This window comes from Puntigrus tetrazona, chromosome 16 (genome assembly GCF_018831695.1).
Source record: "Puntigrus tetrazona isolate hp1 chromosome 16, ASM1883169v1, whole genome shotgun sequence".
NCBI classification, from domain to species: Eukaryota; Metazoa; Chordata; class Actinopteri; order Cypriniformes; family Cyprinidae; genus Puntigrus; species Puntigrus tetrazona.
Window position 1 is genome coordinate 5,138,480 of NC_056714.1, and position 12,296 is coordinate 5,150,775.

General features: G+C 37.7%; 1 protein-coding gene across 1 annotated transcript in view; it reads right to left on the reverse strand.

Moving 5' to 3' along the window:
* Positions 1-214: 214 nt before the first annotated feature.
* tgfb2 (transforming growth factor, beta 2) overlaps positions 215-12,296 on the reverse strand; it is a 31,937-nt gene continuing 19,855 nt past the window's right edge. Inside the window, exons 2-7 of the mRNA XM_043261461.1 lie at positions 11,467-11,630; positions 8,345-8,477; positions 6,016-6,126; positions 4,660-4,828; positions 3,283-3,436; positions 215-3,119 (exon numbers count right to left, since the gene is read on the reverse strand). Coding sequence (XP_043117396.1) covers positions 2,961-3,119; positions 3,283-3,436; positions 4,660-4,828; positions 6,016-6,126; positions 8,345-8,477; positions 11,467-11,630 — 890 coding nt within the window. The 3' untranslated portion in view covers positions 215-2,960. The remainder of the gene's footprint in view (positions 3,120-3,282; positions 3,437-4,659; positions 4,829-6,015; positions 6,127-8,344; positions 8,478-11,466; positions 11,631-12,296) is intronic.

The window sequence follows — 12,296 nt, forward strand, 5'->3', positions numbered from 1 at the left end:
CGATAGTGGGCTAAACGCTTTGAATTACCAGCCGGGGCCAGGATAAGACTTCCCAAAGAGTTCTGGCTGGTTGCAGCTTAAATAGCAGTCTTAACAAGGTACACCTGGGCAGGTAATTAGAGCTGGAAGAAGGCATGATGGGAAATGTAGTTCATAGCCCATATCAAACATGAACGAATGCAGTTTATCGAAGAAAACACAAGCACACAAGCACTCGTCACTTAAATAATTTATTTACCACTAGAGCACCACAACAGTAATGTGTTACAATACATCATAGTGGGTCAACAATATCAACATCATCATCACCATCATCATCATAGACAACAATAACAATAAACAGCTCTAGTGTGACAATGCTGGTGTCTCCTTCCACTTCCTGTGTCCGCAGGAAGTCCACTGGCTTTCTTGCCCTAATACAAATAAAATAAGTGTCACCTAAAAAAACGGACGTTGCTCTTTTAATCTGATCTGCCACCAGTTTCTCTCTAACACTGGTTAAGATAAGGACTAGTTAAAAGGGGAACCTCCACCTGGAAGCCACTCACATCATCAGCTCACGTTATGAGGGTGAAGCTATAACTACGAATAAAAAACAACAAACAAAAGTTACAAATCAAAAAATGCAGAAATAAAATAGTCAGTGCAATTCTTCGTAACAAAGGATCACTTTCTCTGAGAGAAAACAAAATCACAAATTTAGGACGACACTTTTGAGATGCGTAGAAACCTTTTCTCCATGATAAGCGTTATAGACGTCATCGTCAGCGGCGGCTGCAGTGCGTTCGTCAAGCTGGCCTCTGCACAACATGCTCAAAGGATGTTACCATCTCTCACTTACACGTCCATTATACGTCTGCTCACATTCTTCAAATCCTTTAATCAAAATCTCTGACTTTACTAAAGCTGCTCACTCTTCTCACATCAATAGCTACGTTTACATGCACCCAAATGATCCATTTTTCAATTGGACTGGAGTAAAAAGCCTTCATTGAAACGATTCAACAAAAAAATAATTTCATGGTTATACCTATTAGTTGTTTATTAGCATGCATATTACTATAATATTAGCCATTATTCTACATCCCTAATCCTACCTCATACCTAAACTTAACAACTACCGCACTAACTATTAATAAGAAGCAAATTAAGAATTTATTGAGGGAAAAATATTAGCTGATAGTTAACATTCATAACATGTTACCTATTCTAAAGTGCTACCAAAATTTCGATAGAATTTAAAGGGGTGCTTTACATGCTTCATTTTTTTCTTAATAAAAGATATTCTACTAATACTCTAACGACCGCTAGTTGACGTAGTTACAAAGCTACTTACTGTTAGAAGAATGTCTAAATCAGAAAATAAAAGGTTACCATATTTTTGCTTGGAATTAATGTAATAACGCGCGTTAACAAATAAGTTAAACAGCGTAAAAAGAGATTCGAGAATCTAATTCGTACTGGACTCTTTTCGATTAGTGCATGTAAACATAGCTACTGCAAATGACCTGCCCTCGCCTCGGTCTCTGTACCAGTCTGAAGACATCACTTCCTTTCAACGCTGTTGAGTTGGTGACATCACAGCTTCACCTCCTCTAATAAGGGACCGTGGGTGAAATAAAAATAAGTCAGCATGCTTTTTGCTAGCCACCTGTATTCCAGTTTAACCAGGCACAACATGCTCTGGTCATTATGCTGTTTTAATTTGTGAATTGTTTTCAAACCATGCAAACAGTGCAAACACTATTTTAGGTGGCGTAGTCGCACGTACTTAACCCTACTACAGTAAGTACATGTAGTTAATTAATATTACTCAGTACACAGAGTAACAGAGTCACCTTAAATACAGTAAAGACTGTTCTCTGCCAATCCTAAAGCAACTCACTTTCAGGCATGCGTTACAGGCGGCGTTTCTGCCTGGGGCTTTTTCGCAGGTGTCGTTGTGATGTTTACAAATGATCTGTGTCAAGAATAAGAGCTAGCTAACATAAATTCATAGAATAAGGCGTTTAACGTTCTTCCACATATACGTACATAATCATAAACACTTCTTGCTTTGCAAGCTCAGATTCACACGCTGTTAAGTTCTGAAACACAACTAAATATCACAAGTACACGTTGCATTCTCAGGGGCGCTACAGTGGACTAGCATACTTTTCTCTTCCAGGTCCGATAATGTCATGGCAGAGCAACGGTTTGAAGAGAATCTTTCTGAGCATGTTTATATCCAGCTATCTGCATAATAAAGCATTTGTATTAATGGTGCAGATGGAAACTGTGTTTGTTTCTGCCACAGTGATACAAAAATGCGATGGTTTTGCTTTGCAGCATTTGCGTGTGCAATTGCGTATTTGTGTAGAGAATGTTTCTGTTCGCAGTGGAACAACACGGCTTATTGGTCTTGGCCTTTTTTTACACCATGCAAGGTGGTTTAAACTATGTCTTTCTGAGTCCTGCATTAACTTTCCGGAATATTTCAACCCCCCTTTCTGTTGCCAGCTCCTATACAAAAACACTTATTTTACACCAAACTCAAAGTTCATTTGAGTCAACTGTTTGCAAGAAGTTTTCAGCTCTTCACCAGTATCGGTGAACAATATCATGGGTTTTATATATTACCAAACAAACAATATCTGTATTACTGAGGGAAACAAAATCGACAACAGCACACAAAAAAAAACAGAAGTGTTGGTTTGAAATAAATGGAACAAGGGATTTTCTCTTCCTCTTGCTTCACATATAGACACCTATCACGTACTTCCAGTGTTTGCCAAACTCACATCCATAGAGTGACGAGCGGGTGATGTGACGCATGCCGGCGGGGCCGTATCCAGGACAAGTTCACACGTTCAGATGCGAGAGTCTGTAGGACTGCCCGGCACGCGCATGTGATTGGGTTTTAAATTACTGTGTGTTTGTTCGAGTGAATGCGTGTTCTCGGAAACGGAGCCGATCGGTTCCTAGCTGCACTTGCAGGACTTGACAATCATGTTGGAGAGCTGCTCAATTTTGGGGGTTTTTCCGATGTAATAAAGGATTGTGAGGGGTTCCAGATCCTGAGACACGCAGCAAGGAGATGCGGACGCTTCTGGATTGATGGTGTTATAGAGGCCAAGGATCTGAAACGGCATGTGAAATGCGCTTATTGAAACCATGTGTAACTCGTTGCTTGACAAATTTAGAACAAATCAATACCTAGAAGCTTTATCTTTAGAATTATATCAATCCTCCCGAAGTAAAAATGGTTGTTAACTGATACAGTAAGTGAAGGTTGCGTCTTACGTTGCTGTGCTGGGTGTCTGCGCTCCAAAGATAAGGACAGGCTCCAGCACAAAAGTTGGCGTTATAACCTTTGGGTTCGTGGATCCACCTCCAGCCCAGGTCCTTCTTAAAGTCGATGTAGAGAGAGCGTAAACAGCAGTTGTCCTGCACATTCCTGTGGGATGATGAGAGAAACACAAACACAGCTGATGTATGGCACCCAACTTTCTTTGTTGGCACATTTTGATACACTTTGACCATATGCACTTGCATTGAAAAACACTGCTATGGAGGTGGGATACGGGTAAGGTTAGGCACGGGTTTGGTGGTGTGGGTAGGTTTATGTAATTACAGCAATTAATTACTGATGTAAATACATATAGGTACAACGTAAAACAATAAGTGCATTGCACCAAATTATTCATTTGTAAATAGAAGGCCAAGTAATATATTAAGTGGGACCAAACTTCATACTTCATACTTTTGTGCTTATCTAACATATCGTACAATCATTTTTCACCTCAATATCTTTTTATACCATAGCTAATCCGAATATAATGCGTATGGTTATAACGAGATATATGATGGCTGTAAATTAGTTTGCAGTATTAGCTGAAATTAGAGTTACGCGTATCAAAAAATGAAAAGGAATCATTAGTCTAACCTGCAAAATGGATATTAGATTAATGTAATTTCTCTGTGGCTAAAGGCATTTGATATGTTGCAGTCAAATGCTCTCTAGAATGAAAATATCCCCCCCTCTAATACAGTATATCTTGCATCTGAATAGAATGCAGCAAAGCGTGGCTCACAGCTGTGATGTGGTTAATGTCTATTAACAAAAAACAAAAGAGACGAGTCCTTCGAGACGTCCCGCCCAAACCGTCTATTCCAATAGGAAATTTGTCAACACCGGAAAGAAAACGCTTCTTTCAAGCGGTTTCTCAAAATCCTGAATTGTGGCCAGCGCTTCTAATCAGATCAGTCCGCTCTTCGCTGAACTCCTTCTCGATGTCGATTTTTCTTTTTACGATTTGGAGACACATGTCTGCTGGTTTCTCAGCTTGTTAATACTGGATGCTATGATGGAAGCCGATATGTCAGGAAATATAAAATTAACAGCACATTGGTATAATGTGAGTGAAACGCGAACGCGACGGCAGTAGGTCGGACGAGCGAGAATACAGATGACTTTTATTAAAAGAGAGTCGAGCTTTAATCCAGCAGTGAGAAGCGTTCCAGTTCATTGATTAAGTGGAGTCTGGATTGATAGGTGGTCCGGCCCGAGTTGATACGCGGCCCGCCGATTGCATAATCCTGGATTGAAGTCTGGCTGTTTGAGTATCTATAGACCCAGAAGCAACGTGCCGCGTTCAGCATCGGATGCGGAGGTGGTACCTGGAGCAGAAGGCGGCGTCCAGAGCACGTTTCTGTCTGTGGCTCTTGTGCTGTGACTCCAGACGGTAAGACGGGAGCAGCATCAGCAGCAGGTGTGGAGACTGACCGCTGTGACGACGCTTCTTAAACATCTTCAGGTCCCCGCCGTGCACAAAGCTGTCATCTATGCCTGTGAACCGCACAGATATTAGATATGCACCTCAAACAGTAGAGCAGTACAGCAAATAATGCATTATTTTTTACCAGAAAACTACAGGAAAACTTTAAAATTGCACGTTTGATTCAATGCTTTACTTGTTAAATGCTTTGCAATTATTTGTGAAATTGGCTATCAGTTAATAGTTAGATTAAGTGTAGGCTTAATTTACAGGAAAGGCATGAACTAATTATTCGTTCACACTGAAAAACAACCAGGATGTTTATTTAAATAGCTTTAAAAAAATCTAAGTATTCTTTTTAAACCTATTTAAAATCCTAAAATCCATATAATTTATCAATAAACTTTCATGCACGCAACATATGGAGTATTACAGGAGCATTAAATGATATTAATAATCATAAAGAAGAATATTAAAACCATTAAACCTTTCATTAAAATGAGAACCTGTAGCTTTCAGGATTCATTTAATATTGGGTTACACTGTATTTTAAGATTTCTTTGTTACAGTGTAATTATACATTAAGTACTGTGTAATATGAATTAATTAAGTATTTACTATATACTGTATTTACTATATAGTTAGGGTTAGGGTAAGTGTTTGGTTCAGGGTTACTTGCATGTAACTATGCATAATTTATTATAATAGTAAGTACATGTAACAATGACACCTTGAAGTGTTACCAAATATTGTTTGAAAAAACATGACTATTATTATTATTATTATTATTATTATAGGATCAGCTCAAAAAGAAGCATCAGCACATGTCCATTAAACTTCTTGAGTTAAAAGAAGTATGTGACTAGAAGCTGGAATCTAGACAAAGGGTGGAGACGTTCAAATATAAGCTAGTTTTCTTTTGTTTAACATTTTTTGGTTACTACATAATTCCCATGCCTCCATTCGTGTTGTTTCATAGCTGCGATGACTTTATTATTATTGTAAAACGTGACAAATAGGCCTCATCTAGAGCGCGCAGGTGCGTCCAGACACTGGCCTGCTCGTGTGCTTTTAAGTGCACTTTGTTTTAAATTGATTTGCTGCAATTCATGCCTTAACCATATCCAATCCTTGCGGGGAAAAAAGTTCATTTACACATAAATGAAATACGATGGACTCTAGGTAGGATCGAAAACACTGATTTCCTTTCTCACACACACTCACACACAGAAACACAGAAACCCCCGCCCAAAGCCACCTGCAAAGCGCGCTTCCAGCTCCTCACTCTTGTTGGGGATGATGTAATTATTTGTCGGCACAAATGTGCAGCAGGGACAGTGCAGGCTGATCTTGAATCCATTGTTTCTGTCTGGTGGGAGAGAGAGAGAGAGAGAGAGAGAGAGAGAGAGAGAAACACACACATGCACAGCAAGGTCAGATAATCTCCAGCAGATAAATGAGCTCATCTCTGGATCTGGCCCCTGATGCAGAACGAGCCCACTCCCATCATCCCTCAGGAGTCACACACACACACACACACACACACACACAGCGTCACTGCCGTCTCTCAGCTCCAGCATTCATCACAATGCTGAAGATCTGGATCTCTCTCCTGCGTACAGTGATGGAGAGCCGCTGGGCTCACGCTGTTATGAGCTCAACCCTCATCATTACTACTGCTATTCTTGAGCGCCCTGAAAAGCCATGAAAACTCAAACGCTTCATGCACGAAGGATTTGAACTGAAAGTACAGACGAGGCTAAATACAGTACATTTACAGTACTGACGGTTTTTACATTTCCAAATGTCATTTTATTGAATATACTTTGTCAGGTTTAAATGAATGTAATATTTTTGGACTTATTTACAGTTAAATGCTAACTTCTGTTGGTTAAGTCAGTCTCTTTGTATTAACTTACAGGTTACTTATCTCTCGGTTAAACCAGTTATATACAGTATAGTGTTATAATTTATTATTATAAAAGGTATGTTTAGTAATTTCATTGATTGTATTGCCATATTAAATTAGTTTTGTTGTTTTTAAATATGATGTCAGTTGATTCATCGGGATTAATTAAAAGTTTTCATTTCTGTATATAAAGACACACGCATAATAAAAGTATGAAAATATTAACATGTATTTAGATAAATATTTATATATATTTACAGCGAGTGGCTGCTGCACAAATGCTTGTTTATTCTTTCTACGTAATAAATATACACAGTACACATAAATATATTCCGTAAAAGAAAATTATTTTGGATTAATCACAATTAATCATCACTAATAATTTCAGTACATCAAGTAGAATTAAATGAAATTAATTAAATTAAATAAATGTTGCCTTGGAAACTAGTTTACAGATTATTCAAATGCAAATAAAGTAATCGCATATTTGTAAAAGATGCAATATAGTACGTTTAATATACGGATCCATTAAATTTAATATCAAATATTATTTTGTTTCATTAATATTATATTATTGTAAAAATATACTTTAAAGGTTCAAAATTCACTACAAGTGCACGTTTAATACAATAAAGCACAAATCCATGAGTAGTACAAGATGACTCAGCAATATTTTTGGTGCATTTTCCCATAAGAAACAATCTGTAAGTTTTAAAATCAGCCAAAAGTGACGCCTTCGTCAATATTTTGGAGAATACTAGTAGACAGACTAGGACTAAAAGTCATTAATCTTTCATTTTGGCAAAAACACTGTTTCTTCACGCACCTGCCAAGTTTGACATTTTGGGCTTTCTGTTTTTTTTTAGTTTTTTTTTTCTCAAAGTGTTTTTTTTTTTTTTCAAACTAGTGGAAAGAACACATTCAAAAGACACTGTTAAGTGTTCCTTTAATAGCACTAATCTATTCGCGTCAAAGGATTTCAATAATTTACAATGCATAAATATTTTTAAAGGCTATTTTCTCAGTTTTTTTCTCCTACACCGAGCCGTTAATCTCCACCTCAGCAGTACGTTTTTATCCCTGTCTGTATCCTGAAGGTCTTTACAGAGGGCTTTGTTCAAATATAATTTTCATTATATACAACATTTACAAACATGTGCGTGCACAACATACAAAAAATCAACCTAGAATTTTGAAACTGACGTAATTGACGCACTTAACTACTATGTTCTTTCGTCATAAAATGTAATTGCATTTAAAATTTGGCTGATATTGAGGGTAAGGTTAGACACAGGTTCGGTGGTATGGGAAGGTAAAAACACACATGCATTGTACCAAATGCTAAATTTAAATGTAAGTACATAGTAATAAATGCCACCTAATATAAAGCTGGACCCATATTTAATTAAATAAAGCCTCATTTGCATAACATTTTAGAATACACGTAATAGAAAAAGTGGCAACTCTTTATTTTACGGTTAATAGGTTATTAGTTGTTTATTAGAATGCATATCACTACAATATCAGCCATTTGCTAGTGCTAATTAAGCACATATTAGTCTTATTCTGCATCCCTAATCCCACCCAATACCTAAGCTTACAACTACCTTACTAGCTATTAATAATGAGCAAATTAAGAGTTCATCGAGGGAAAAAAGTGTCGCAAAGAGGGTTTTACCTCTGTGCAGCAGCCACTCGCTGACGGCCTCCGTCACGTCGAAGGACAGCCACTCTCCCTCCGTTCGGGTGCGCACCACCTTGCTGTCGATGTAGCGCTGCGTGGGAGACGTCAGGTCCTTGTGACCTAAAATCTAGAGAGACGGGACAGGCATCAGCAGGGCTCCCTGATCGATTAGCCAGGTCTGGGAGACGCTTGGAGAGGCTGCGGCGGCGGAAACAGATGCTGGATGGGGCGCGCTGTTATTCCTCTGTTTACGTTGGACGGCGAGCTCTTAATGCGTAAAACACTGCTTCAGCTGCAGCTTCCTTCCATCACCAGGCCGCGGAAGGCGGACGTGGGATGGAGAGGCTCAGACGGAGGCCAACACAGAGATTGTTAATTGTGGGGTTGTTAGGCCGGAGCTACAGGGGTCTGCTGTCTGGAGGCTAGTTACACAACTGCTGATACGGAGATAAATCTCCTTGATCGGTTTAACAGGAGGGGTCTATTCATTTATCACCGATCAAAACACACTTGAGCAAAAACAAATGAGCGCTTGAGTTCATCTAGGAAGCATTAAATCGATGAAAAGCGACAGTTTCGATGTTACAGAAGATTTCTTTTCAAATAAACGCTGCTCCTTTAAAAGTTGCATTCATCGAAGAATACTGAAAAATAAAATGTTTCCACAGGAAAGCATCAGACATGTTTCTTGAGCAGCAAATCGTGACTCTGAAGACTGGAGTAATTATGCTGAAAAATATAGCTTTGATCACAGGAATAAATTACTTTTAACAATTCAAATGAAAAGCTGTTGTTTTGAATTGTAATATTATATATATATATATATATATATATATATATATATATATATATATATATATATATATATATATATTTATTTCATTTTTATTTTTTATTTTTTTGAATTTTTTTAAATATTTTTTTGTTTTGATAGCTTTGAATAAATACAGCATTTGTAAGCTGAAAATACTTTCTGACCCTAATATATATATATATATATATATATATATATATATATATATATATATATAGGTAAACTCTATATATACATACTTTTGTCCACCAAATAAAAGTCATATTTTATTTTGGTCTTTGCGGTTTGACAGCTTGAATAAAGTCCACGCTATATAGTGAAATTGCATATTGTATTGTTCTTCCAAATCTTTCAGTTTAAGTTATTTCACCATTTGCTATACACCAAACATCAAACAGACAATGCTTAGGTCATTCCTGAAGTGACCTTTTGTATGGCGACTGTGACTATGACTAATGTCGTAATACCAACATTAAATGTGTAACGCACTATGTTTTCAGTACCGAAGTTTAATTCTAACGACCGCATGATCTCGCCCGACTAAAACGGGATCTTTAACGTGAGTGACACAACCTCTCCCTTCCCTTTTAAACCCTCCCTAAGACATTCAGCATCTCTGTGTTAGCGGCCCAGTGTTTACTGCACCTGTCATGACGGACCTGACACATGCACGGAGAGGAGGGGAGCGAGGTTAAACGGAGAGGCAGGTGGGAGGCGGACCTCGACAGCGCTGGGATTTTATTCAGCCCTCGAGACCCTCCGAACTCTAAATCACCAAACAGCATTCCACACTCACGTCTCTCCACACACACATAAAACCCCGGCTGATCGATGGGCCGGAGCCCTACAGCACCCTTAAGATAAATAAACGAACATACGAGGACAGAGAGAGAGAGAGAGAGAGAGGTTAAAAAGTGCATGTGTGGGCGCTTTCACACCGCGTACACAGGACTGTTTGACGTCACTGTTTGCTTCGTTCGCTTGCTGTGAAAACTTGAGTGTGTATTAGTGAACCGCGACTGAGTACAAGTGTTGGTATTGAATTTATAGTAACTCTCATTGTAAACTGGAAAGTATTTTGCATTCAATTACTGATTACAGATAGACATGCTAACTAGGTTACACACCCTCTAACTACTTTTTAGATTATTTTTAGATTACTTTTATGTAATTTGTTTTAAGCTTACCAATATAGAATTGGTGAGCTTAAAACAAATTATACATATACTGTATATGATCATATTAAAATGCATTAAACATTACATTACAGGAGGGTTTCCCGAACTGGGCTCAATGTGTGAGCTGCAGTGGATTTTATTAAATCATAAAAATATAAAGTAAAAGTAATATAAATATTTTATTAGTTCACGTAATGTGACCACTAAGAATTGATTATGTAACCAGTTACTACCCTGCTCTGTTTCGTAGTTTTTTTTTTTATCTCTATTTGAAACGTACTGATCATTGATCTGATCGGTTTGAAGTAAACATTGCCAAAATTATCCCCAAATAATGCTTTATTGCCAAAAAACTATTTAGGAAAAGGAACAAGAGTTGCTGGAGTTCCCAGTTACGTTTCTTACATCTATCAATTTATTTTAACTATATTCCTTTCGTATACATACAACAGCTACATAAAAACAAATGTTCACATACGTTGAATATAGGGCTATTAATGTGAATATATTTTCTTGAATATGCGTGATGACAAATTTTGGCATTCTTAATGAATTTTGACTTGGCACATCTGATATCTGAAGAGATTACTGTGGATTTTTGTTTTCAGGAGGTACATCATCTCCATCTGTCACCTTTATTTAAGCAATACTGCGGCAGTTGCAATTATTTAAATCTATTAATGTATTAAAAATTGTTTACAGAGACTTTGAATAAACCTATTTTAGGATAAGCATGCTTTCTGAAAGAACATCCGAAATAAAATATATTTTGATAATGGTGAAAAAAAAATTCTAATCATAATAGTTTGGAACTACAGATAACTTTTAAAATAACTACTTATAATTTATGATAAATGAATCTAATTATATATATTGCATTATCAACTTATAATGCTTTTACAGTTTTATATGATCTTCACAATTACAAATTTAAAAAAGCACTGGAACTGGTATGTTTCCTTATTAGCTGTTTCTAGCACAGATGACGGAAAAATATCCAAATAGAAAACGTGACAAAAGATCCACCGAGGAAATGAACCATTTGTGAGAACAGCTCAAGCTTGCATGCAAGTAGTTAATGTCACTGAACGAGTGGATGAAGGATGCCGAAGGACAAGACTGACCTGGTAGAGCTCAATCCGCTGCTCAGACACACGGGCCTTTGGGTTCTGCAGCCTGAAGATCCTGAGCTCTGCCTTCACCAGGTTGGAGGCGTTCTTCTCCATTGAGCTCACGTCAAACCTGAGCCTCCTGAAGTACGGGTTGTAATGTGTTGGAGAGATGACATCTGGAACAAATAGTAGGCAGTGTTACTGGGCACTGTACAGTCCTGCACACTGTCATTCACTACTATTGCTTATACAGTGCCATCCGTTAATATTGGCACCCTTGTTAGTCATGAGCAAAGGCGGCTGCGAAAATAAATCTTCATAATTTATCCTTTTGATCTTTCATTCCAAAATTTCACAAAGTCCTAATCTTAAATTATGGAATAAATACTTTCAATGCTTCCAGCCACAATTATCACCTCCCAATTATTGCAGTTTTATCATTTTCTCCTAAATATGGAGGGCGACCTGATAAGAGATCAGAGACCATTCTTTCATGCAGAATCTCTCCAGATCCTTCAGATTCCCAGCACCATATTGGTGCTTTTTTGTTGGTATTGTATGAAGTGTCTTATACGAGTATAAGGTCATATAAATTCATACTAATGATTTGTCTAAACCCCAGTTAAGGGTAGGTTTAGGGATGGGGATAATTGTAGGTCATTTGTACAAATTCATACGAATTGGCAACTCGTATACAAAATGCTAGGTTAAATAGTGATGGGTAAAATATGGACAAACCCAGTGATCGGGTTGTTTAGACCCAGCAGTTGGGTTGCTGACCAGAAGATTGGGTTAAACATCTAACCCAACTGTTGGTTGAAAATAACCCAGTCACTGGGTTT